Below are 27,913 nucleotides of genomic sequence, written 5' to 3' on the forward strand. Positions count from 1 at the left end.
TCCCATACTGGGCAATTCATCGTTCATCAGCCTCAGTCTCTGCCCCAAGTGACTTCTGGAGGGACACAACTGGCCCAGCTGGATGCCAGGCTAGTGCCTCACAGCCACACATATGTCTTGCCTCTTTCTCTCTGCTCCTTCATTCTTTGGTCAGGTTCTTTTGTCTCACAGAACACTGCCAGGCTATCTATGCCCATGCAAAATTCTGCCATTTGGATGGGGTCTAAAGATGAGTTCTAGGGCAGCTAGGTGGCGCAGTGGATAGAGCACCCGCCCTGGAGTCAGGAGAACCTGAGTTCAAATCCGGCCTCAGACACTTGACACTTACTAGCTGTGTGACCCTGGGCAAGTCACTTAACCCCAATTGCCTCACTAAAAAATAAAATAAAAAATAAAGATGAGTTCTATTGCATGTTGTTCAGCCCTGCCCCTGAGAGCATAGTGGACAGTGCTACAGAGGGCTAGGGATCTGGGGGGTGAGTAGGAGTTTACGGGAGGGAAGAGAGCTGAGTGAACACCTTAGTGGTTAGAGATTCTCCTCTGTTGTTAGCTCCTTGTGTTTTACTTTTGATTTCTTGGTGTCCTGGACCATGGAGATAGCTGAAATTGCTTTATCTCTGACACATAATTCCTATTTTGGGGAGGTTGAAGAATTCATGAGTATGGAGGGAAAAGTCTCTTCCTCCATCTCATTGATCATGTGATTTGGACATATACTACTTGAGTCGCTTTAAACACTCCTTTGACTTTTTCGTTCTTTGGGATCTTGTATTATGAATTTCTTTTTTTAAGGACATGCATTCAGTTCATAGTCCTTTACTGGTGCTCAATGATATTTAGAAGTTAATTGTACTGAATTTATTAATAATGCATTTTTTTTTAAAGAAAAAAGTTTAAAACCTCAGAGCTCAGAAATTAGATCTACCAGGGCATTGGGAAACTTTTCTACCCATGTTTTCCTCTGCTGTGGTTTCCATACTGACTGTACTTTAACCTTAAGAACCCTCTTCACTCATTGTGGTCCATATACAGGCAGCATATGTCTCATTTAAGAAGAGTATTTGCCATCAGTTCTATGCCAGCGGGAAAGGTTAAGAAAATAAAGTTTTATTTTTTAAAATGACACCTCAGGGGTAGCTAGGTGGCACAGTGGATAGAGCACTGGCCCTGGAGTCAGGAGAACCTGAGTTCAAATCCGGCCTCAGACACTTAACACTTACTAGCTGTGTGACCCTGGGCAAGTCACTTAACCCCAATTGCCTCACCAAACCAAAAAATAAATAAATGAATGAATAAAATAAAATGACACCTCATAGCTATGGATTTATTATTGCGGGAGTCACCAAATAGGTGAATGCAGATGCCCTCTTCAGACCTAAGGAGGTTCTTTCTGTTTTAATTTTTTTTTTTTTGCAAGTGATCAACCAAGCTCTAAAATATTCAGTAAGGTATTCCACACCGTCAAAGCTATTCATCTTATATAATGCCTGAATTGCTGAAGTACATACTCTAAGAAATCACATCTCTTCTTCAGATACATAAAAAAGCAGTTCTGGTATCTCTTTGACATGGGATTGATATTAGGTTTTTCCTCTCCCATCTCGGCATGTCAGTGTTGCTAAGCTACTCTGCCTTCTTTTTCAGTCTATGCAGTTGACCTTCAAGCCTGGGAGTTTGCTTATTCCTAACCTTTTTAGGTCTGTGCCCTCTTTCCACATTTTGAACACCTGTACTATGCCACATTAGGTTGAACAGCTTTCTGAACATGATGTTGGTCATGTTCATTTGTCTTAAGTTTTGGGGTTTTTTGCCCTCTTTTTTTCCCTGGCAGGAGAGACAGGAAAACAAAGTTGCAGTTGACGTGCCACCTCCAGGCAGCTTCTTTTTTTTATGTATCCATGAAAAAATTACAAATTAAAATTAAAATTTAGAGACACAGGTGGTTGTTAATAGTTTGCAATTCTTCTTTTAAAACCTGAAGCTAGGTGGCGCAGTGGATAGAACACCGGCCCTGGAGTCAGGAGTACCTGAGTTCAAATCCGACCTCAAGACACTTGACACTTACTAGCTGTGTGACCCTGGGCAAGTCACTTAACCCTCATTGCCCCCCCCCAAAAAAAAGCAGTGTCCATATCATTTGACCACATATCTACTGGGGAATGGCTTTATATAGTGTTAGTTTAGGTAGCTGTCTATATATCTTGAATACCAAGCTTTTATCCGAGAAATATAATACAAAGATTTTTTTTCTTATTTGATTACTTCCATTCTTATCCTTGATGCATCCATTTTTTTTGTAGTTTTTTCAGTTTGATGTAATCAAACATCCATTTTATCTTTTATAATTTTGTTTTTCCCTTGTTTGTTTGAGTATATTATCTGATGTCAGTAGCTGTGAAAGATATATGACAAGCAGATCATATATTCCCTTCTAATTTTTTATAGCATGATCTTTAAAATTAAGGTCATATATCCATTTTGAATTTATTGTGTTATTTAAGAAGTTGTTCTAAACCTAATGTCTGCCAGATTACTTTCTGTTTTTTTTCCCCAGGAGTTTTTGTCAAAAAGAAATTTTTTTTCCTAAATAATTTATTTGTTTTTGAATTTATCAAATGCAGGTCATTGATTTTTTTGTTTCTGATTTTCCCTTGTCTAGTCATTTCCATTGATCTACCTTTGTGTTTGTTTAACCAGTACCAAATGGTTTGTATGACTGCAACTTAATTATGTAGTTTGAAATCTGGAAGTGCTATGTCTCCTTCATCTCTAACATCATTATTTCCCATGATATAGATCTTTTGTTTCTCCAACTGAATTTTATTATTATTTTATTGAGTTCTGTAAAGTATCACATTCATAATCTGATTGGTAGCATTAAAATGGTCAATTGACTTTGTTAATATTGTCATTTTTATTCTATTGGCACAGCCCAGCCATGAGTACTGATATTCCTCTAGCTTTTAAATTATTCTTGATTTCTTTAAGGAGCACTTTGTAATATTTTATAAGTTATGTTTTGTGCTTCAGTATATTGATATCTAAGTGTGTTACTTGGAATGGTATTTCCCTTTTTATAATTACCTTATGGATTTTGTTATTATTATATATAAATGCAGTTTGTTTTTAAAGTTTTATTTTGTAGCCTTTGTTCAAGCTATTAATCACCATCTCCCAGAGAAACAGGGCAGCTCGTTGATAACAAGTTTAATTAGCTACATTCTACCATTATTAGCAGTATCTTTAGACAGAAATACTAGTTTTGTGGGATTTAGAGAGTCCCAAGGAAAATTAAGTCTTGTGACCTCACCTAGCAACCGCTCATTCTGTTTTCCTTGTTTGCAGAATTTTCCCCAGAGAATACCTCCTTCAGCAGATCCATCTATACTCTCTTGCGGACCTACAGCAGGTAAATTATCTTAGGGGGCTGTTTCCTTTCCATCTTCTCCCTAGAAAAGTCTACTCTTTGCTAAGAATGCAAATTTGTATTGTGGCTCATCAAATTCCATGGATTTCTATTTGAGATAAAAATGCATTAGTGTAAAAAATAAAATAAAACAAAAACAAAGACCTGCAAGGTATGAGGATGTTAAGCCATTTGATATGTACTCAGTACCCTAGATTTAACTGGTCATCAGCCAGGAGAAAAACCAAAACAAAGGTCTTGTATGTGCTGCTGACTCAAAAGTCTTAAATGCAGTAGGCTTTGTCTAATCATTTCAGTCAGCTACCCCTAGACCCCTGAGATAATGCACAGCTCTAATTACTGGGTTAGTTTTCCTCATTTCAAGCCTAAATTGGTCCAAATAGATCCCTGTGGCATTCTACTAGAGACCTCTTTCCATGTTGCCATTGAACCAATTACTCTTTGAATTCAGCCTTCCAACTAGTTTTGAAGCCATCTGGTTATATTATTGTCCAAATTCTATTTCTCCATCTTCTCTACCAGAATAGTCTACAGGGTATCTTACTAAAAGCATTGCTAAAGTCTAGGTAAACTCTATCCACAACATTCCACTCATCTAATAATTTAGTAACCCTATCAAGAAAAGGAAAGCAAGTAAAAAAAAGGAGCTAAATTATCAGAGTACTTTATGATAGAGGGGATGACCAGCAGTTTCAATTATAACAAAAAGATTGAGGAGGTACCCCGTTCCCCACGGGAATCCAATACTTCTGGCTAGAAGCAAATCATTAGTGGCCTTAGAAAAAGTCATTTAGTGACATGTGAGTAGAAGCCAGCTTATAGAGGCTCAAAGAACGAGTAAGTGTTAAATGGAATAGTAAATAATATTTAACATAAAGTATTTTAGCATCTTTAAAATTGTCCTTTCTTCCCATTTTTCTATCTTCTGTACTTTTCTTATGTTTGGTTTCCCTTCCATTCCTTGTTAACTCCCCACAAAGAGATTTTGGCAGTAGTTTGTGTGCTCCCAAGTTCCACCACTGATAGAATACTTTTATAAAATTGAAGAACAATTATTTAAGAAAGCAAGAGTATGAGTTCTTGTATCCTTTCTCAGAGGGAAGGTAACAAGTGTCCCTCCCACCCTCAGAGCTGCCCAGACCCCTCTCACTGACCAACTAATGCTTCGCTCCTATCGCTCCCCTGCTCAAGAACCTTCCGGGGCAGGTGGGGGGGGGAGGCAGCTAGGTGGCGCAGTGGATAGAGCACTGGCCCTGGAGTCAGGAGGACCTGAGTTCAAATCCAGCCTCACACACTTAACTAGCTGTATGACCCTGGGCAAGTCACTTAACCCCAATTGCCTCAGCAAAAAAAAAAAAAAAAAAAAAAAAAAGAACCTTCCAAGGCCTCTCCTTCCTGCCCATTTGGATGAAGGACAGACTTTTTTTTCCTGACATTCAAGGTTCTCCAAAATTTGGCCCATATTTACCTTTCTAACTTTACCTTCTAGTACTACCTACACGAAGTCTCTACTTCCACCAGACTTCCATTCCAGCCTACACATGCCCAGCATTGTCAGGCCTCTCTATCTTTGTTCAAACCATTCCTAGTTCCAGTTATCCCCAAGTAAAAACTTCCACCACTCTAAGATGCAAATAAGATTGCCATCTTCTGCTATGAAGCCTTCCAGCTGGAAACACTCTGCCTGGCCCCTGAATTCATATTGAACTTACTGCCCCTGCCATTCATTAGACATTTATCTTCTTTTGCCTATTATTAATTATTTTTCATTAATATCACATAAATTATAAGTTCTTTAAGGATAATTCCATTCAGTAGACATGTATTAAGTACCTACTACACAAGGCATTATACTAGTCCTGAGAATACAGGTTCAAAACCCATATACACATATATTTTAATATCCCAATTAGTACCTAGCATAATGTCTTATTACACACAGTAGATTCTCTGCCATTATTAATTGATTGGTAAGGATTTTTTTTCCTGTTTGGAGTAAGCAAAAATGCTTCAAAGTTGCTTGAAGGGAATCAATTTTATGTAGCATAGAAATGAAGATACTTCCATGAAGGTAAGCAGAGATCCAGCAAGGATCTCTGTTCTCTGCTGCTTCATATTTGTTTTATCATTTGCTTGAAGAGTGATTCATAGTAAAGAAAAAATTAAAGCATTTATAATTTGCTTTTCTGTCCAGAGGATTCCCAGGGAAATAATCACAGTTATGATGCTGATAGACATTTTTATTTATTTTGCTTATATACCTGAATATTTTTTTATACACCTGACCATGGCATATGAGGACATTGTACCTCTTAAAGAACCTTTTAAAGGAAGTACCTTTTTTATCATGAGTATTTTACTATTTTCTAGTTACATCTAGAAATAGTTTTCAACATTTGTTTTTATAAGATTTTTAGTTCCAAATTTTTCTCCTTCCCTCCCCAAGACAGAAAGCAATCTGATATAGGTTATATATGTACAATCACATTAAACATATTTGTACATTAGTCATGTTGTGAAAGAAAAATCAGAACAAAAGGGAGAAACCTCAAAAAAGAAAAAAATGAGAAACAGTATGGTTCAATCTGCACCCAGATTCCACAGTTTTTTTCTGGATGTGGAGAGCATTTTCTATCATGAGTCCTTTGAAATTATCTTGGATCATTGTATTGCTGAGAAGAGTTAAGTCTATCACAGTTGATCATCATGCAGTGTTGTTGATACTGTGTACAATGTTCTCCTGGTTCTGTTCATTTCACTCATCATAAGTTCACGTGAGTCCCAGTTTTTCTGAAATCTGCCTGCTTATTGTTTCTTATAGCACAAAAGTATGGGCATCTCCTCAATTTCCAATTATTTGCCACCACAAAAAGAACAGCTATAAATATTTTTGTACACATGGGTCCTTTTCCCTTTTTTATGATCTTTTTTGGATAAAGATCTAATGGTGTTATTGTTGGGTCAAAGGGTATGCACATTCATATACCACAGCTTGTTCAGCCATTCCCCAATTGATGGGCAACCCCTCAATTTCCCATTCCTTGCCACCACAAAAAGAGCAGCCATATGTATTTTTGTACATGTGGGTCCTTTTCCCTTTTCTATAATCCCTTTGGGGAAAAGACCTAAAAGTGGTATTGCTGGGTCAAAGGGTATGCACAGCTTTATAGTCCTTTGGGCATAGTTCCAAATTGCTCTCCAGAATGGTTGGATCAGTTCACAGCTCCACCAACAATGCATTAGTGTTCCAATTTTTCCACAGCTTCTCCAACATTTATTATTTTCCTTTTTTGTCATATTAGCCAATCTGATAGGTGTCAGGTGGTATCTCAGAGTTGTTTTAATTTGCATTTCTCTAATTAATAGTGATTTGGGGGGCAGCTAGATGGCGCAGTGGATAGAGCACCGGCCCTGGAGTCAGGAGTACCTGAGTTCAAATCCGGCCTCAGACACTTAACACTTACTAGCTGTGTGACCCTGGGCAAGTCACTTAACCCCAATTGCCTCACTTAAAAAAAAAAAAGGTGATCAAGAAAGGTTTCTTGAGGCAGCTAGGTGGCACAGTGAATAAAGCACTGGCCCTGGATTCAGGAGGACCTAAGTTCAAATCTGGCCTCAGACACTTAACACTTACTAGCTGTGTGACCCTGGGCAAGTCACTTAACCCCAATTGCCTCACTAAAAAAAAAAAAAATAGTGATTTGGAGCATTTTTTCATATGGCAATAGATAGTTTGGATTTCTTCATCAGAAAACTGCCTGTTCATATCCTTTGACCATTTCTCAATTGGGGGAAAGGAAGTAACTTCTAAAGGAAGTATCTTTTAAAGCCCTCAGATGATGTGATACTTGGAAATTACTTGGAAAAGATCTGCTTAGTGAATTTTCTTTGAAGAAGTTTTTCAAAACTAAATTTTGTTATCAGATGAAGTAGCCAGAATAGGAGTAATTCCACATGAATGTTAGAATGGCTAAGTGTTGTAGGCATTTTGCAGAAGGCCATTTTTATAAGACTTTTCTGTGCCCTGCTGCTTCTTCTTTAATAATCCAGCCATTAAATAGCAAGCAGCTTAAATCAGAAGCAGCAGTCAGTCACCTTGGTGGACCCAGACCATTAGCCCCCAGAGCTTCTAAGCTGTTTAATCAGTTCTCAACCTTAGTAGTAAAGTGGTAGAGGCAATCACCAGCTTATCCAACTCCCTGTGGTAGGGGAAAGGCAAGCGTCACAAGACTTCTTGAGTTTGACAGCTTTTTCTAACCTGTTTCTTTGTGCCTATCTTTACAAGATCTCCAAACTTATCATATTTAGAGGAAGTTTAATTCAATTACTGCTTCTGCTAGAAGGGCGTTAAATTGGATTTAGCTTTTGATCTCTATGCATCCTATCAGTACTGAAAGGCTTCTTCTACCACCCCCTTTATGAATAAATTTTAATCAGATTGTGTCTCTACAAAAAGAAAAAAAAGTATATGTTGGAAGAGAAAGACATTTTCCTTCCAAGAAAGAAAAGAGACTATTACATTGCTGGAAGGTTCATGGCTGCTAGAAAAGCACATCCTATAGATTGAATATAAGCCCTGGAATGTGCTTTGCCATCTTAGCTCCTATCTACTGTTTCATGGTTTGTTTGATAATACTATGACCTTCTAAAAGAAAACAATACAGGGAACACTCACATTTCCACAAAGGTTCCGTAAAGCAAATTTGTATTATGTAAATTCTATCTTGTCTTTGACTTCCATTATAAAACCCAAGATTCAGACCTCTAAGGGGGAAAGTGGCCCATGGATTCATTCAACAAACAGTTATTGTGCCTAGGGAAATAACAATGTTCAGGTGAAATAGAGACCTAACTTACACTAGAAAGAAAAGACAGACACTTACTGAGTGCCCCCTATGTGCCAGACTGACAATACAAAGATACAAAGAAAAGCTTTTTAAAAATACTCTAATGCGGCAGCTAGGTGGCACAGTGGATAGAGCACCAGCCCTGGATTCAGGAGGACCTGAGTTCAAATATGACCTCAGACACTTAACACTTACTAGCTGTGTGACCCTGGGCAAGTCACTTAACCCCAATTGCCTCACACACACACACACACAAAAATAAAAATAAATACTCTAATGGGGGAGAGAGTATTTAAACAACTAGGCACAAACAAGGTGTGTGTGTGGGGGGGTGATAATTACAGAGGGAAGGTACTTATATTAAGGGAAATCACAAAAGACCTCTTGTAGATGGTGAGGTTTTAGCTGGGTCTTGAAGTAAGCCAGGGAAGCCAAGAGAACAAGGTAAGAAGGGTCAGAATTCTGGTCCTGGGGGACAGCCAGTGAAGATGCACAGTTCAGGGAGTTAGTTTTGTTTGAGAACAGCAAAGAGGCCAAGCACTGGATTACAGAGTACATAGAGGTCGGGGAGTAAAGTACAAGAAGAGCTGAAAGGGGGAAGCTAGGTGGCGCAGTGGATAGAGCACCAGCCCTGGATTCAAGAGGACCTGAGTTCAAATATGACCTCAGACACTTAACACTTAGTAGCTGTGTGACCCTGGGCAAGTCACTTAAACCCAATTGCCTCATCAAAAAAAAAAGAAGAAGAAGAAGAAGAGCTGAAAGGTAGGAAAGAGCCAGGTTATAAAGGGCTTTGAACACGAAACAGAGAATTTTATATTTTATTCTGGAAGTTGTAGGGAGCCGCCAGAGTTTAGTGAATGAGGGGATAAAAAGGTTTGGAAAAGCTATTATGGTGAGATAGTCAATCTTTTAGGGAGCTTTAAAAGGATTGCTTTGTGTGCATACCCTTTGATCCAGCAATACCACTTTTAGGTCTTTTTCCCAAAGAAATCATGGAAAGGGGAAAGGGACCCACATGTACAAAAATATTTATAGCTGCTCTTTATGTGGTGGCAAGGAATTGGAAGTTGAGGGGATGCCGATCAATTGGGGAATGCCTGGACAAGTTGTGGTATATGAATACAATGGAATACTATTGTGCTGTAAGAAATAAGGAGCAGGAGGAGTTCAGAGAAACCTAGAGGGTCTTACGTGAGCTGATGATGAGTGAGATGAGCAGAACCAGAAGAACATTGTACACAGTATCATCAACATTGAGTGTTGATCTACTGTGATGGACTATATTCTTCTCACCAATGCAATGGTACAGAAGAGTTCCAGGGAACTCATGATAGAAGAGGATCTCCAAATCCAAGAAGAAAAAAAAAGAACTGTGGAGTATAGATGCTGAATGAACCATACTATTTCTTTTGTTTTTGGTGCTGTTGTTTTTTTTTCTATTTTGAGCTTTTTCATCATTGCTCTGATTTTTTCTCATAACAGGACTAATGCAGAAATGGGATTAATGTTATTATGTGTATATATATGTGTATATATATATATGTGTATGCATAGATAGATAGATATAGATATAACCTATATCAGATTACCTGCTGTCTAGGGGAGGGGGGAGGGAGGGAGAAAAATCTGAAATTGGAAAGCTTGTATAAACAAAAGTTGAGAACTATCTTTACATGTAACAGAAAAAATAAAATACCTTATATGTTAAAAAAAAAAAAAAGGATTGCTTTGGGGGCAGCTAGGTGGCACAGTGGATAGAGCACCGGCCCTGGAATCAGGAGGACCTGAGTTCAAATCTGGCCTCAGACACTTGACACTGTGTGTTGAGCTGTGTGACCCTGGGCAAGTCACTTAACCCCAATTGCCTCACCAAAAACAAAACAAAACAAAACAAAATGATTGCTTTGCTTCAAATGAAGGCCCAGTTATGATGACATCACATGCATTTGTAGTGGATCCATTCAGCACATTTTCATTATTTTCTATAGCTTCATTCAGCAACATGTTAGTAGGATTTAAGTTGGTGGGCAGCTAGTTAATAGAGCACTGGGCCTGGAGTCAAGAAGACTCATCTTCCTGAGTTCAAATTTGGCCTCAGACTCTTATTAGTTGTGTGACCCCGGGCAAGTCACTTAACCCTATTTGCCTCAGTTTCCTCATCTGTAAAATGAGCTGGAGAAGGAAATGGCAAAAACGCTCCTATATCTTTGCCAGGAAAACAAAAGGGGGCCACGAAGAATCAGACACGACTGAAAATGACTAACAAAAAGATGGTGGGAGTAATCCAAGGCTGAGACTTGACAGGGCAAGATCAACAATATAAGATACGAATAATAAGCCATTTTCAACGTAATGAAACATTAACAGACGTTTCTATAATACTTTAAGATTTGCAAAATGCTTTGCTTACATTATCTCATTTGAACCTCAAACAACCCTGTAAAGTAGATATTTTTTGGTTTTTTTGTTTGTTTTATTTGTTTATTTGGGGTTTTTTTTTTGCACAGGGCACTGAGGGTTAAGTGACTTGCCCAGGGTCACACAGCTAGTAAGTGTCAAGTGTCTGAGGCTGGATTTGAACTCAGGTCCTCCTGAATCCAGGGCCAGTGCTTTATCCACTGCGCCACCTAGCTGCCCCCTAAAGTAGATATTTTAAATACCAGAACCTGAGGCTCTGAGAAATTTAGGGGCTTGCCTTTTGTGGCCATGTGTAGCTAGCAAATATTAAAGGGGAAAATGTGAAATTTCACTTCCAGTATTTCCAAATAAAATATTTATAATACGCAGAACATTAATAATGAGGTATTAGATGAAACATAAAAGCACAACATAAGTACTAGGCCTGGAGTGGGGAAGATCAAGTCCAAATCTTGCCCCTGACACTTGCTAGCTAGGTAGTCACTTAGTTTCTCTGACCTTCAGTTTCTTCTGTGGAATAGCCATTACAATAACTGTAAAACCTACCTTCAGGAATCGTTGTTGTAACCCTCCAATGAGATTAATCAGCAGGTACGTAGCCTACAGCGTGCCAAGCGTTGTGCAAAGTGCTCAGGATCCAAACACAAAAATGAAAGTCGTGGTATTTGGAAGGTGTTTGCAAGCTTTAAAGCATAATATATATGCTCATTGTTAGCGTCTCCTATAGAGGTAACAGTAGCCATTGGACTAAATTGTCATTTGGAGGGGCGACTAGATGGCGCAGTGGATAAAGCACCGGCCCTGGATTCAGGAGTACCTGAGTTCAAATCCGGCCTCAGACACTTGACACTTACTAGCTGTGTGACCCTGGGCAAGTCACTTAACCCCCATTGCCTAAAAAACAAAACAAACCAAAAAAAAAAAAAAAGGAAATTGTCATTTGGATAAGGATCATAACCTACTTTAACAGTTTTTAATGTAATATTAAAAGAATTCCTTTACTTTGAGAGCTTCTTATGAATCAAACATGATAGCTTCTATTCAGACATCTTGACCCCATGTCACCTATTCTACTTGATAACAGTATCTTTGGGTGGGTGGAAATATTAAGAGCTGAAATATTTCATTTTTGTTTAGCAGTCAGAGCTCATTTCAATGTCCTATAAAAGATGTAGCTGTCTGGCTCCTATTGACTGATATTTATTACCAGGATAAGATTCTGCCCAAGTTGATCATTCTGTATCCAACTTTGACATCTCTTTATTTAGCTAAAAGGTAAGGTTCCGTATTGGGATTTTTCAGAATATCAGAAACTGGGAAAAGCAAAATATTCATCAGATCAGCATTTAACATCATTTCTTTATCAGGATAGGCAAAAGTTATACAATAGAACTGTGAAAGCATCTAATGGAAAAAGGTTATGTGTTTAAAAAAGCACAAGATATTCAGATCCTGGGAGTTTAGAGGATTATGTTCTACAACTGAATATGTGATTTAATTAACCTTGAAATTGTTGGATGAATTTCTGTTTTTAATAGTCTCAGGTCCTCAAGCCTACATCTAAGAATGCTTTTTTTAAAAGGTATCCCTTACGTACAGGAGAAGCAGCATGCAATAGTGGCTAGAGAATTAGCCCTGGCTTCCAATCAAGCCCCTTGCATCCTTCACTGGCCAGGCCACCATGGTTAGGCAGGTCACTTACCCTCTCAATGTCCTAGACAACTCTTTTAGATCATGAATCACAGATAAGTTTCCAATCGAATATGGAAGTGGCATTGCCTAACCTATAGTTTAGGAATATCACTTTGGTGACTATGTGGAAGATGAATTGAAATAGAGAAAGGCTTGAGAAAGGGTTAACAATCTTAGAATTAGAATTGGAAGGGAGGCCATTGAGTCTAACACCCTTACTTGAAAGATGACAAAACTGGGGCCCAAAGAGGTTAGGTGACTTGTCTGAGGTCACACAGCTAGTAAGTATCTGAGGCAGTATTTGAACTCCAAGAGTCTTATTTCCTGACTCCAAGTCATACTCTCCCTATTCATCCTGTACCATTCATTCTGTTCCATTTTTTAAAAAAAATCAGGGAGGAGCCAGGGCTCCCAAAATAAATAAATAAATGAATGAATGAATGTATGACTAAATAAATGACTAAATGAATGACTGACTGACTGACTGAATGAATGAATGAATGAATTGCCAATCTACATCAGTATTGGGGCATAGTTTCCAGCCAATAGGTCATGATACCCATGAAATCAAAGCACCAGACCAAAAAGTGGTAAATGAATAAATAAAATTTGTAAAGCCTTTTGTTGTGGTTGTGGTTTGGTGGGAACAGATCTTATACCTCTAAGAAATGTCCCCGGTATTCTAGCCTCATCATGACATAGAGGTGACACTGAGTCAGCACAGGCTTTGGCAGGGAGTCTCTGTAAGTTCCTGCCATGCTGGAATGAGCTTCAAGCATGGGGTATGTATAGATGTCATCTGAGGGCTAGTCTAGTTGAGGGCAACTTATCATCATGAAGTTGGCCACCAAGTGAAGATTAGGTGAAGATTGTTTTGCCACTGAAATTCTGAGAAGATTTCTACTATGGCACAGGGAGTTTGCAATCTGTTCCAGGGAATAAATATCCACATCATGAAGATTCTTAAAAAACTAAGGTATTCATAAAGAAACATTTTCCCCCATGAAATTATAAGTGACTACTGAGTTTTTCATTTTGTAAAACATTGTTCTTCTTACGAACCTGAAGGATTTCATTAACATGACACAATCATAGTGCTAGAAGAGATCTTAGAGAAAGTATCTAGTCCTTTATTTCACAGATAAGGAAACTGAGAGATTATTACTTACCTTTTTTCTTTTCTTTCTTTTTTTTTTTTGGGTGGGGCAATTTGGGGTTAAGTGACTTGCCCAGGGTCACACAGCTAGTAAGTGTCAAGTGTCTGAGCTCAGATTTGAACTCAGGTCCTCCTGAATCCAGGGCCATTGCTTTACTCCACTGCACCACCTAACTGTCCCGATTGTTACTCATTCCTGCCCCTGAAATTCCTGTATGAGTTGATCCTCAAGAGTGAAGTCTTTGGGCTACTTAATGGACTTTGTTGAAATTCACATATATTACCTGAGAAAGTAACACATTAATCCATTACTATCTACTAATAATTTGCCTTGAATTAGTTTAACAGATTAGCTAGTCAGTCCTCTAACAAGATACTGATTGGAAAAACAGAGAACTTAAATTTTGGGGGGGGAAAAGGAGAGTTAAGGAAGGTCAGGAGTGTGGGTCACTTCCCAAATAAGGTAGAACTGGATGGGGTACTCAGGCACAGTAGAAGACCCTAAGCATCCAGGAATCACCAAAAGGGAGGAAGGGGCCCCCAAAAACATAATTCACAAATTTGCCTAGGGCTATTCCTGTTGTTGGGGCTCTACACTAAATGAACACACTTCCTTTACAAATAAAATGACTTATTAACCAAAATGAGTGCCCAAGCAAAGTGAATTTTTTTTTTCATTTCTTTCCTTCCCAATAGACCTCACTGTCTTCCTTTGCTGCCTGGTCAGTTTTTGCTCAGGAAATGCAAACTAATTGTAAAATTAGCTAAAGCAAACAAAAATAGTATGTAAGTCTGATTTTTGCAAAATAATCATATGCTGTCATCACAAGGCAAACTAAAAAAGATTTTTGATTCATCTGCCATTTTGGCTAATCTGAAGGCTGCTTCCTTTCAGGAGTGTGGAAATTCAAGATTTTTTTGTCCATACACATACATGGTGAGCACTTAAATGTTATTGATAGAATAACCTCCCCACCTCTACCTTTCACCCCTAGAGCTCAGGAAATTATAGTATGTGTAACCTGAACATTTGTCTGAATTGGTGTATTAGGAAATAATCACAACTTTAGACCTTGCTGTGATTTTTTATCAGGCTTTCTGGCTAATGAGGGCAAGTCCCCCTTAGAGCCCCTTTTAATGTACTTTGAGGCTCCTTTTTTTTTTCCATGCACTTCATTCACTGAATTATTTCTTAAAGCAAATTATGCTATTTTAGTATAACCCTAGCCACGAACCAAACATAACATGGGAACATTATTCTCCTTCCTTACTATTCACAGACCATGTAGACAATAGGCCTGCCTAAGGGGGCACCCTAGCACAGCTGCCCTTTAACCGAAGAAGTAACAGGTGATGACCTTTATTCACACAAGAACTGCTTGCTTTGAATCCAGATCTCATCAAAACACAGTACCCCAGTGACTACAACCAAGTTAACAGCTACTCCACCCTTAGAAGCTTGGGTAACATGTATTCATAGCCTCTCCCCACCTCTGATCTCCTCTCCATTGTTCACCCAGGCATTAGCGGGCAAGATAACTAATTAGAAGCATTCAGATTTAACAAGCAGAAAAACAAAGCGTGACAGCTCCCACATTCTGTTCAGTGGGCAATGACTGTGTTCTGTGGTAGCCATCAGAACCTTCCTAAACCCCCGAGAGTAATCTGGGATGAGGCCTCTATTAAAACATCACTAAGTCTCTGTTAGCTACTTTATCCAGCACTGTTCCAACCAAATAATGAGTTAGGAAAAGAGGACCTTGAGTTACTTGAGAGGGAAATGATGCCTTTTTAATAAAAATATTGTTGTTGTTTAAGAGTGGTGTTTTTCCCTACCCCCCACGCCCCCCCCCAAATATATATATGGAGGGGAAGGCACGAGATTCAGCACAGAAAGTTTTGTCCTCTGGAGGATTGGCAGGTTAAAGGCTATGACAGTGGAAGGCCACTGTTGATCTACACAGTAGGTGTTTCTTAAATAGTCAACATACAGACACCCTTCAACTTCTCCTACTCTTTCCCTACTATTCCTTGTCCTGCCAATATATTTCCAGTTTTAGTGGGAGTGGGAAAGAAAAAGAAAACTTACTCTTCGGTCCTCTACATTATTTACTGTTTACCAATCATGGCCATAGAAGAGAGAGAATGTGTGTGTGTGTGTGTGTGTGTGTGTGTGTGTAATAATTCACTTAGCCAAACTGGTTATGAGTATTTGACTTGTAGCATCAACTATACTCACAATCCCAAAGCCAGTATATAATAGTTTATCCGAAAAGACAATGAATATATTTTTAGCCCTAGGAGGAACAAGGAACGTGCGAATTATAAATGTTTGGTCAGCATGTTAGAAGTATATAAAAACTGCATAAATCACTTTGCTGAGAATTGGGGATTTCTAATACCTGCTTCTGACTTGATATAAAACTTTAAATTGCATCATCTCCCTATTATCTTGTTTTCCCATTTATCTAAAGGAAGTGGTAGCACTAGTGATAGAAGTATTGCCCTATAGGGTACTAAACAAGGATTGTGGAGTTTTGAGTCTTCTTCCTAGTTATTGCCACTCACTAACTATATAATCTTGAGCAAGGAATTTAATCTTTCTGGACCTCTAGTTCCTCAACTGGGAAATGAAGGAGTTGGTTCAGATGATCCCCAAAGTCCCTTGTAACTCAACCACTCTACAATTCTATAAGTTAATTGCTTATTTTCAGAAGGTTATCTGCCAAAAGAGCCATATTACATTTAGCTTTGCTCTGTTCCACAGCCACAAATGACAGCCCACCTAGGCTTCCATCTCACACTTGCAGGCTGGAAGTCCCAAGAACTAGATGAGAGAGTAAATACATAACTCTATAAACAATATTAAAAACAATTTCTGATGGTAGGTCAGTAGTTATTTTGTATAAAGAGTGACATCTGGCTCTACGTGTGTATGCAAGAAAGAAAAACAAGGGTTTTCTCCTTCAGGAGGACTCTCTGTTCGTTTCTTTATCCAGTATTTATTGAGCATTTGTTATTCACAAGATATTGGTCTAAGTACTATAGGGGATACAAAGATATCTAATATGCATACCACAGTATATGCTTTGTCATTTCGTTTTCATTATGTCATTACCTGGGCACATTGCAGCCTGATTTGGCTTTTTTTTTTTTAAGTGGGGCAATGAGGGTTAAGTGACTTGCCCAGGGTCACACAGCTAGTAAGGGACAAGTGTCTACGGTTGGATTTGAACTCAGGTACTCCTGAATCCAGGACTGGTGCTTTATCCACTGTGCCACCTAGCTGCCCCTACAAAGATATTTAAAAACAGTCTTTGATTTCAAGTAGCTTAAAATCTAGGGGGGGGGGCAATGAGGGTTAAGTGACGTGCCCAGGGTCACACAGCTATTAAGTGTCAAGTATCTGAGGTCAGATTTGAAGTCAGGTCTTCCTGAGTCCAGGGCCGATGCTCTATCCACTGCGCCACCTAGCTGCCCCAACATTAGCCATTTTTTAAATTGAATTACATTATAGCCATCTATTTGGGTAAAAAACACAACCTTTATATACTTGAATACCTCATGGAACCATAGATTTGGGCCTGGATGGACCCTTGAAAGCCATCCAGTCTAGTCTAACTCTCTGGTTTTATAGATGAAAATAGCCCAAGAGAAGTGAAGCTCTCCAATTTTCCCCAAATCCTGTTGGGCTCAGAGCTCCCAATGCTGATGTTCTTTCCACTCTGTCATGCTGGTACTTGAAGGGTCTTTGATGTCATCAGTGTGGGTGTGCCTTCCACCAGCATAGATCACACAACTCCTTTGACTTAGCATATGGTCTTCAAAGTCCTCTAGCCTAAACTGGTATCACCTTGTAGCTTATCTGGTGATGTCCTTCTCCACCTGATCTAGGCTGGTCTGAGAATGACAGATGGACACTCTGTCACTGTCCATATTTTAAGCTTGCCCCATTTGTTAGGACCCCCCAGAACTTATACTGGCATGCCTTGCATAGCCTCCATATAATATCTAGAAATATTGTTGTATGAAGAATGTCTTCCAGAGAAGATCAGAAAGGAAACAAGAGAAAATGTTTATGCAATATAACTCAAAACTGTAGTGAAGACCAGCCACCTGACTGGGTCTTTCAGGTGGCCAAACTAGTTGTTGTGATGGTCAGCTCAGCTATATATGTACTTACATACATGCATACATACATACATACATACATATACCATGATTTTTTTTTTTTTGGTGAGGCAATTGGGGTTAAGTAACTTGCCCGGGGTCACACAGCTAGTAAGTATTAAGTGTCTGAGGCCAGATTTGAACTCAGGTCCTCCTGAATCCAGGGCCGGTGCTCTATCCACTGTGCCATCTAGCTGCCCCATACATCATGATTTTTAAAAAATGATTAATCTAGTCTGCATATTAAAAGCACCTGAAATATGAAGCATTCTAGACACAGAAGACCTAAGGTTCCTGCCCTGGCTCTAATACTGACTATCTGTGTGACCACGAAAAATCATTGAAACTGACTGAGCCTCATCGTCCTCATCAGTGATAATAGTACTTGCACCACCAACTTCAGAGTTGTTTGGAAGAAAGTCCTTTGTAAATCTTTAAGTGTTATGTGCATATGATTTATTACTATTATTAGTTGGGGGTGTTAAACTAAACATACATGACTATAGAGTATAAAAAGTAGATGAGAGATACAAAGTGCTATGAGATCTTGCAGGAAACCTAAGCTTGACTGGGAGGGTCAAGAAAGGCTACGACATGGAAATGACATTTTACCTTAGCCCTGAAGGATGGTTAGGATTTTAACAGTGGAGGTGGTTGGTGAGGGCACTGTAGACGTGAGGAAAGGCACAGAAGTGCAACAGCCCTAAGCATGCTGAAAGAATCGTGAGTTGGCCAGTGTGGCTGGAAGAGAGTGGGATAAGAGGAGATAAGTTGGGAAGGTTGGGTGGCATGGGGTTTGGGGGGTTTGGGGAGCAGGAGAGAGTTGAATACTGGAATGAAAAAACTAGTCCTTTTTTAGCAGGGAAGCCAAAGAAGGTTTTTGAACAGGAGAGTAACATGGTTGGTCCTGTCCAGTAGGAAGGTCTAGACTTTAGGGACTTTCCCGTTTCGTTTTGTGGGAGGATTTAAAGAATAAATGAAATTGCACCTGTAAACCCATCATTCCCATGATGAAACGGAATATAATGTATGACTGCCATTGGTAATGTCTCAAAAATGTGAGCCATTGAGTGCTGCCAGTGCCTTCTCTTCTACTCTAACAAAGCAGAATCATTCTGTTGTCTGTCACATAGGCAGGAAAGCAAGGTTACAGAAAATGATTAGGCATTCACATCTCTCTTCATGCTTGCTATCATCCTTTTCTTTTTCTTTTTCTCTCTCTTTTTTTTAACTTAATAGTATTTTTTCCCAATTACATTTAAAGATAGTTTTTGGCATTCATTTTTATAAGATTTTTTTTTGTTGTTGTTGTTGTTTGTTTGTTTTGCGGGGCAATGGGGGTTAAGTGACTTGCCCAGGGTCACACAGCCAGTAAGTGTCAAGTGTCTGAGGCCGGATTTGAACTCAGGAACTCCTGAATCCAGGGCTGGTGCTTTATCCACTGCGCCATCTAGCCGCCCCATTTTTATAAGATTTTGTGGGGACCAATTTTTAATTGGGGAGTGCTAGCTAAGCAGCTCACCGTAATATTGGGGCAAGGAAGGAGACTGGTAACCTCCCTCAAAACATAACAGGATTCGTTTTAACAAGAATGAACTTTAAAAAAAACACACACACACACAAACAGGATCAGTAGGATCAAGGGAAAGGAAATAAAATGGGGAAAGGGAAATTATACAACCCAAAAAAATACCACCACCCAGGAATCAGCTGGGAATACACAGCAGAGCTCCTGTCACCTTCCAGCTAGAATAGCGAATTCTCTTCCCCGTTCCCAGAAAACCCCACACAGCCCCCAGCCAATTGGCTGACCGCTCTGACAGTCACATGACTGCCCTCACTAGGCTTCCAATCATTATAATTTTGCCAGGCCCATGTAGGCGTCGGTGAGTGGTGATGATGTGAGGTGCCAGAGCCCTGGCAACAGCTACAACCAGTGGGTGGAGCACCCTGCAGTTTGCGGAGCCCCAGGCCAGTGCGCGCCAAGACATAAAAACCTCAAATAACAATTAATTCTTTACAATTTTGAGTTCCAAAGTTTTCTCTCCTCTCCCCAAAACAGCTAGGAATCTGATATAGGTTATACATGTACAATCATGTTAAATTTCCACAATAGTCATGTTGTGAAAGAAGAATCTGAACAAAAGGGAAAAAACCCAAAAATAATGAAAATAGTATGCTTCTATCTGCATTCATATGGATAGTTCTTTCTCTGGATGTGGAGAGCATTTTCTATCATGAGTCTTTTGGGATTGTCTTGGATCATTGTATTTCTGAGAAGAGCTAAGTCTGTCATAGGTGATCATTGTATAATGTTGCTATTATGGTATACGACATTCTTCTGGTTCTGCTCACTTCACTCAGTATCAGTTCATGTAAGTCTTTCCAGTTTTTTCTGAAATTTGCCTGTTCATCATTTGGGGAGGGGGCAATGAGGGTCAAGTGACTTGCCCAGGGTCACACAACTAGTAAGTGTCAAGTGCCTGAGATCAGCTTTGAACTCAGGTCCTCTTGAATCTAGGTCTGGCGCTTTATCCACTGTGCTACCTAGCTGCCCCATCATTTCTTATAGCACGATAGTATTGCATTACATTCATATACCACAACTTATTCACATGCTCCCCATTTCTACCAGTGATATCCAGGATGAAAGGGCAACCCCAAGAGTCCTTCACAGTCTTTCTCATCCTGAACTTTTCACTAGCACAATGCCTGACACATAGAACATGCTTAATAACATACTTATGACCTTGACTCTCAATACTCCCCAGTCTTCATTGCTAGATCATCATCTGTATCTTAGTCCTTTTCTTCTCACTCTGCACTCTCTTAGTTCATGACTTTATCTGCTGTTTTGAATTTAATTATCATCTCTATGCAGATGATTCACGGATCTATATATTCAGCTCTTGTCTGTCTCCTAAGCTCCCCATCACCACCTATTAGACATTTCAAACTGGGTATCCTTCAGGTATTTTAAACTCAACGTGTTCAAAACACAACTCATTACCTTTCGCCCAGATATCACCCCTTTTCGGATTTCCCCTATTTCTGGCAAAGGCATTACCATTCTTCTGGTCACCCAGGCTCCCAGCCTTAGGTATCCTCATATCTTCCCACATATTCTTATCTTACATAGCCAATGTGAAATCTTGCCATTTCTGTCTCCACATCTCTCATATCCACTTTCTTCTTGGATCTTCTATATCAGTTCCTTTTCACCTCTAGACAACTACAGCCTCCCTCTCTCTACTCCAATCTCTCTTCCCTAATTTGCCTCCCTCTCTCTACTCCAATCTCTCTTCCCTATAACTGCCAAAGTGATTTTCCTAAAACACAACATGATCATGTTACTCTCTCAGTAAAGTCCTGTGCGGGCAGCTAGGTGGCGCAGTGGATAGAGCACTGGCCCTGGATTCAGGAGTACCTGAGTTCAAATCCAGCCTCAGACCCTTGATACTTACTAGCTGTGTGACCCTGGGCAAATCACTTAACCCTCATTGCCCTGCCCAAAAAAAAAAAAAAAAAAAAAAAAAAAAAAAAAAAAGTCCTGTGGCTCCTTAATTTCTCCAGAATGAAATATAAACCTTGTTTTTGACATTTAAAGCTCCTCATAGCCTGGTTACGGTCTCCCTTTCCATCCACATTAGCACTTCTGTTTATGCACTCAATATTGCAGTTAATAGTTATTATTCCTTGCTCCATTTCCCATCTCTGCGCCTTTGGCCAGGTTCCCTGCCTGTGCCTGAAAGGCACTTCCTCCTAACCCTCGTCTCTTAGAATCCTCATTCTCCTTCAAGACTGCTCAGTTACTGCCTTCTGAATGAGATCTTTCCTGATTCTAATGACTTCACCCAAGAGGACTTCCTTGTACTTATTTTGTATGTTCCTAGATGGATGTGTGTTGTCTCCCATTATAGAATGTAAGCTTCTTGAGGGCAAGGACTGAATTTGTATCCCAAGTGCCCAGCACTCAGTAGGTGACAGATAACTGCATCTTGTCCCAACTGGAACAGTTAGAGCCCTGAAGCAAGAAGGGGGAAAAGTTCTGCCTGATTTGACATTTCTAAAGAGGTCTCTGATCGCAGCATGCTTTTGAATCACTTTGAGTAAACCGTTTTCCATCATTTTTGTCCATTGTGAATGTTACTCAATTTTCCTCACATACAGACAAATAGTCACAGTGGAAGAAAACATGGATAGCTAAGTGCAAGGATGACATGCCAAGAGATGCAGTAATATACGAGCCTGAGACTACCCAGAGTGCAGTCCAAAATAGGAACCTGAATTTATCTTGATCCCTTTGCCCAGGAGAATAAGCTCAGTGTTTATCTCTGTCACCAGCCTTCTGAGTTATGTGGTTTTCTAAATAATCAGCATTTTAAGTTGTTGCTTTCTTAGGTACTTACTGATTATGACAAAACGTTAAGTATTTGGCAGGCTTGCTAATAGTTTTAAATAGGAAGAGGTGGCACCACTTAGGCCACTAGGCTTTTGTTGTTTGCCAACATTGTGACAGTAAGGGGAGGGTCCAGTAAGTCAGTATATTGGATTGAGGTGAGCAGGCTGATGGAACAGTCACTGAATTTTCCGTTTACATGATGATGTAACCAACACTGACACCATACTTGAAGTTATCATATGGCTGTACTGTGGCATCAGCATTTCCTGTTGTTGTTCAGTCATTCAGTTATGTCTAACTTTCGTGACTCCGTGGACCATAGCACTCCAGGCCCATCTGTCCTCCACTCGCTCCCAAAATCTGTCCAAGCTCATGTCCATTGCTTCCATGTCACTATCCGTCATCTCAGCCTCTGCTGTCCCCTTCTTCTTTGGCCTTCAATCTTTTCCAACATTAGGGTCTTTTCCAATGAGCCCTGTCTTCAGCTTCAGCTTTGGTATTTGACTTTCCAGTGAACAATCTGAATTAATAAGCACTAACTGATCGGATCTCCTTACTGTGCAAGGGACACTCAAAAAGTCTTCTCTAGCACCACAATTTGAAAGTGTTCATTCTGCGGCACTCAGCTGCATGGACCTTTGTCAGCAAGGTGATGTCTTGATTTTTAGAATCCTGTCCAGATTTGTCATTTTCCTTCCAAGAAGCAAGTGTTTTAATTTTGTGGCTGCAGTCACCATCAGCAGTGATCTCTGAGCCCAAAAATATAAAATCCAACACTGCTTCCATTTCTTTTTCATCTCTTTGTCAGGAAGTGATGGAACCAGTTGCCAAGATCATAATTTCTATGGGTTTTTTTTTATATTAAATTTCAAGCCAGCTTTTACATTCTCCTCTTTCACCCTTATCTAGAGGCTTCTTAATTCTTCTTTACTTTCTACCCTGAGTGGTATTTTCTACATATCGGAGATTGTTAATATTTCTCCCAGCAACCTTCATTCTGGCTTTTGATTCATCCAGCCTGGCATTTTACATGAAGTACTCTGCACACAAGTTAAATAAATAAGGAGACAATGTATAGCCTTGTCATGTTCCTTTCCCAATCCCTGCACTTCCCAGCCAGTTACCGATTTGCCACATGTGGCAAGTGATATTGGGAATGAACCTTTCCAATTGAGGCTTTTTCTCCACATTTGGAACAATGAATTTCAAATATACCACCATCACCACTCTTCTTTTGAGGAAAAGTTACAACACTGGTACAAACTCTTAACCTTCTACCTTGGTTGACTACTCGGAGAAGTTAGACAGACTTCTGTATAACTTAGTCAACCAGTACACTCCTGGAATTTTCGTGTGGCTTTAGGCCAAAGCACGAGATGTAAGATATGAACCAGGCAGCACATCATATAAAGAAAAGCATACCTAGCAACAGCAAGAATTCAATGGGCTATCCTATATGGTATTTTTTTAAAGCCTTTGACACTTCAGTAGGCCTGGGCTTTTGAAGTTACTAAGCAGTCTTTTTTTCTTCCCTGGGAAATTCACTAAGATCCATATAGAGCTATCCTGTGGTCAGAGGGCTGGTCCTTTCAAGTTATATCATCTCTTCTGTTTCTTATCAGGAAGGGAACAAATGAGGCAAGACAATGCCTCTAATAGAAGGGTCTGATTTTATTCTTTCCATTTTTGTGCATATAAAAATGCATAAATAGATGGGTTTTGTTGTTTGCCAGCATTGTGGCAACCATTTGTGACATACGATGAATCTGGAAATATTAAACTAGGCATCAAGCCCTCTGGGAAACTATTACAACCTCAACACACAGGCTTTCATGCAAAACCCCCAAGATACTTGTCCCCATGCTTATGTAGTTGACCCCTATGCTCTAGAAGTTTCACTAGCAGGACAGGTCAACCATGGGGTGCTTGCAGAATCAAAGAAGCAATATAAATTGGGAATAAAACTAAGGAAAACCAAGATTTCAGTATTCAACTGGCAAACCATAAAAATTGGGAAAGGTTTTGATAATTTATAATAATAATAATAGCTAGCATTAACATAGTGCTTTAAGGTTTACAAAATAGATAAAACACCTGACCTTTACTAGCTATAGCAATCACGTAACCTTTTCCTTTCTTTCTCATTTCCTCATTTGTAAATGAGGATAACTCACAGTGTATGTTGGGACGAAAGGAATTTGTAAATTTAATCTTGTACGTTAATATTTTATTATTCACCAATATTCAGTTCCATTCAACAACATATCTAGTGCACATAGTATGTGCCAGGTACTATCCTTGGCACTTGGTATATGCCCTCCAGTAGATTATATCCTATTGGGGGAAATGATATATATACAAAAAGAAAACACAAAATACAGCAGTATGAATACAAAGTCATTTCAGTTGGGTTGAGGGAGAGTACCAACAACTGGTGCAGGGAGATTGGGAAGTGGCACCTGAGTTGAGCTCAGAAGGGACTTCTAAGAGGGAGGGCATACCAGGCATGGAGATGGTTTTTGTTTAATCATTTCAGTCATGTCCGACCCTATTTGGGGTTTTCTTGGCAAAGATGCTGGAGTGATTTGCCATTTCTCTTCTCCAACTCATTTTACAAATGAACATAGGCAAACAGGATTAAGTGACTTGCCCAGAGTCACACAGCTAATAAGTGTCTGAGGCCAGATTTGAACTCAGATCTTCCTGACTCCGGCCTGTGACACCTAAAGACACAGGGGCAGCAGCTGGAATGCCATGTTCAGGAAAGAGTCAGTAGACAATTTTGTTTCTTTTTCTTTTCTTTTTTTTTTTTTTTGTGGAGCAATGAGGGTTAAGTGACTTACCCAGGGTCACACAGCTAGTAAATGTCAAGTGTCTAAAGCCAGATTTGAACTCAGGTCCACCTGAATCCAGGGCTGGTGCTTTATCCACGGTGTCACCTAGCTGCCCCCAGTAGACCATTTTGGCTAGAATATTAGTAACATTAATAATCTTTTTTTTTTTTTTTTTAGTGAGGCAATTGGGGTTAAGTGACTTGCCCCGCTAGTAAGTGTTAAGTGTCTGAGGCCGGATTTGAACTCAGGTACTCCTGACTCCAGGGCCGGTGCTTTATCCACTCCGCCACCTAGCTTCCCCCATCCTTTAAGATTATTAATGTTGGGGCAGCTAGGTGGCACAGTGGATAGAGCACCGGCCCTGGAGTCAGGAGTACCTGAGTTCAAATCCAGCCTCAGACACTTACTAGCTGTGTGACCCTGGGCAAGTCACTTAGCCCCAATTGCCTCACCAAAAAAAAAAAAAAATCTTAAAGGATTAATAATTATTGTTAACAATAATAACTATCCTATGTAATAATACAGAGCAGAAAGACCACCAAATTTTCTTTAGACAACATGCTGCTATAACAAGAAAACTATATTTTTATATATATATATATATTTGAAAAAGCTATTCTATAATTAGGAGACTGGCAAACATGTAGATACCACACTCTGATATTACATGTTCTAAGGCACCATATTTTTTTTAGGAAGACAATTGGTAAGCAATGGTCATTGGACATTTTGGACAGGATACCCCAATGCTGTCTCACTAGCTTTTAATGCTTTTCCCACCCACATTTCCATCCATCTAATCTTTATCTATCTTGTCTTTTCCTAGACAATTACAAGCTGTCTCCCTCATTAAAATATAAATTTCTTGAGTGCAGGGATTGGTCTTTTTTTCTTTTCTTTGTATCCCCATCACTTAGCCCAGGACCTGATGTATAATGAGCACTTAACAAATGCTGAATGAATGAATGAATGAATGAATGAATGAATGAATGAATGAATGAATGAATGAATGAATGAAAGAATGAATGAACATCTAGAAGGAGGGTAATCAGAATGGTGAAATGATTCTAAATCATTTCATTTGAGATCGGTTAAAGAAACTGGGAATGGTTTGCTTAAAGAAGAAACAGAAGTCTACAGTTAGCATTGCTTAAAGAAGAAACAGAAGTCTACAGTTAGCATTTAGGTTATTGGCTCCACGATAAACTGTCATGGAGTGACTACTGGGAGGAAGAGCCAACATTATTGGATTGTTTGTGTTCCCTAAAGATTCCCTCAAATGACATGTTGATGCATCCCCAGGGTCTTAGAATTCTGCTGTGAAGATTGATGGCAGTAGTCCAGTAGTTAATTGTTCATTTACCTCACACCTGATTTGCTGCTGGATTGTAAACTCTGAAACCTAGGGCCAAGAAGTGATGGTTTTTGCATTCTCTGATGTGCTTTGCACATAAATGCAATGATTGTTGAATCAGTGATTCAATGATTATGGAAGGGAAGAGAGGCTAGCACCATGAGCAAATGTGATGAAGGAGATAGGAATATGCAAAGAAATGGGAATATTCAAGGGACCGAGTAGACCCAGCTGGCTAGAGCAGAAGGCACTGATGTGGCAGATAAGTTTGGAGAGAAAAATTGGAGCCAACCAGTAGCAAGGACAGATGTTCCAGCCTGGGGAGGCATTGTAGCATAGTGGGAGGAGTGTGAGTTTCAGATTTGTATTCTCACCTAGCTTTATTACTTTTTTTTTTTTTTTTGCGGGCAATGAAGGTTAAGTGACTTGCCCAGGGTCACACAGCTAGTGTGTCAAGTGTCTGAGGTCAGATTTGAACTCAGGTCCTCCTGAATCCAAGGCCAGTGCTTTATCCACTGCACCACCTAGCTGCCCCCCAGCTTTATTACTAAGTCCGTTTGTGACATTGGATAAGTTACTTCACCCATCAGGTCCTTAATTTCCACATCTCTAAAGTAAAGAAGTTGAACTAGATGATCTTTAAGGATGGGTCCCACCTCCAATATTCTATGACTTTGGTCCTGCTGGCAGGGTGACAACCTATGAGATCTCATCAAGTTTCCTTGCACTAGTTCTGATTCTCTCTAGACAGAAAGCCCCTGGGTCACCATGGATCAATTCCAATATTTGGGGAACATGGCTAGAGTACATCAGGCTTCGCCTCCTTACTTTGGACCTCCCAGAAAGCCAAGAGAACAAGAGCCTAATGCTTCACCTTGATACTTACTCAGAAGGGCAAACAGCACTGACACCTCTCTCTTGACAGCTTGCACAAGGGCCTTTCCAAATTGAACATACCCAGGGCTCTGTGTTTGTCATGGATTTTACAGAATTCTAGTATTGACTGCATTTAATATGCACATACAAAAATCTAGTTTGGATTCAGGACATTTTCTGATCATTGTAACTCGGTACAGATGCCTACAAAATGAAAGGGAAAGGCTTACCAAGAATTAAACGTTGGCAGAAACAAAGAGGAGCCGTTTCTCCTTCTACCTGCAATTATAGTTCTCCTAACTCATAAAGCACATGGAGGATTTGCAATACCTTCTGTCTTCCAGCCGAAGAGGATCCCTGCTGTTAGTGTAATTGGCTTTCTTGCTTCCTTTAACATTGAGGTGGAAGGGATGTGGACTAAAGGGCCTTTACTCTTTTGAATTAGCTGATGTTGAATCTTGTCTAAATTCTGGACCTCTCGCTGAATTCATGTGTTCCATTAAGTTCTGGTGGAAACACGGCTTATGTCTGAAAATTTCTGTTACTTTCTCATCTCTTTCATAAAAGTAGAATGTTGGTTTTTTAAGTGGGTTCTTAACTTGACCCTAGTAAGGATTATTTCCAACCGTACAGCAAGCCCCAGTATTGGAGGTGCTTCTTTGGAGGGGGCTGGGGGGGGGTGTCTTTCTATAGCAGTTACAGACAGTGTAAACAACACTGGGCCCTTTGTCCCT

General features: G+C 39.7%; 1 protein-coding gene across 2 annotated transcripts in view; it reads left to right on the top strand.

The window, feature by feature from the left end:
• PLEKHM3 (pleckstrin homology domain containing M3) overlaps positions 1–27,913 on the top strand; it is a 245,302-nt gene that overhangs the window by 134,058 nt on the left and 83,331 nt on the right. For both annotated transcript variants that reach the window (XM_043997007.1, XM_043997008.1), the window contains one exon: positions 3,346–3,409. In XM_043997007.1, coding sequence (XP_043852942.1) covers positions 3,346–3,409 — 64 coding nt within the window. The remainder of the gene's footprint in view (positions 1–3,345; positions 3,410–27,913) is intronic.

The sequence above is a fragment of the Dromiciops gliroides genome, chromosome 3 (assembly GCF_019393635.1).
Source record: "Dromiciops gliroides isolate mDroGli1 chromosome 3, mDroGli1.pri, whole genome shotgun sequence".
Taxonomy (NCBI): domain Eukaryota; kingdom Metazoa; phylum Chordata; class Mammalia; order Microbiotheria; family Microbiotheriidae; genus Dromiciops; species Dromiciops gliroides.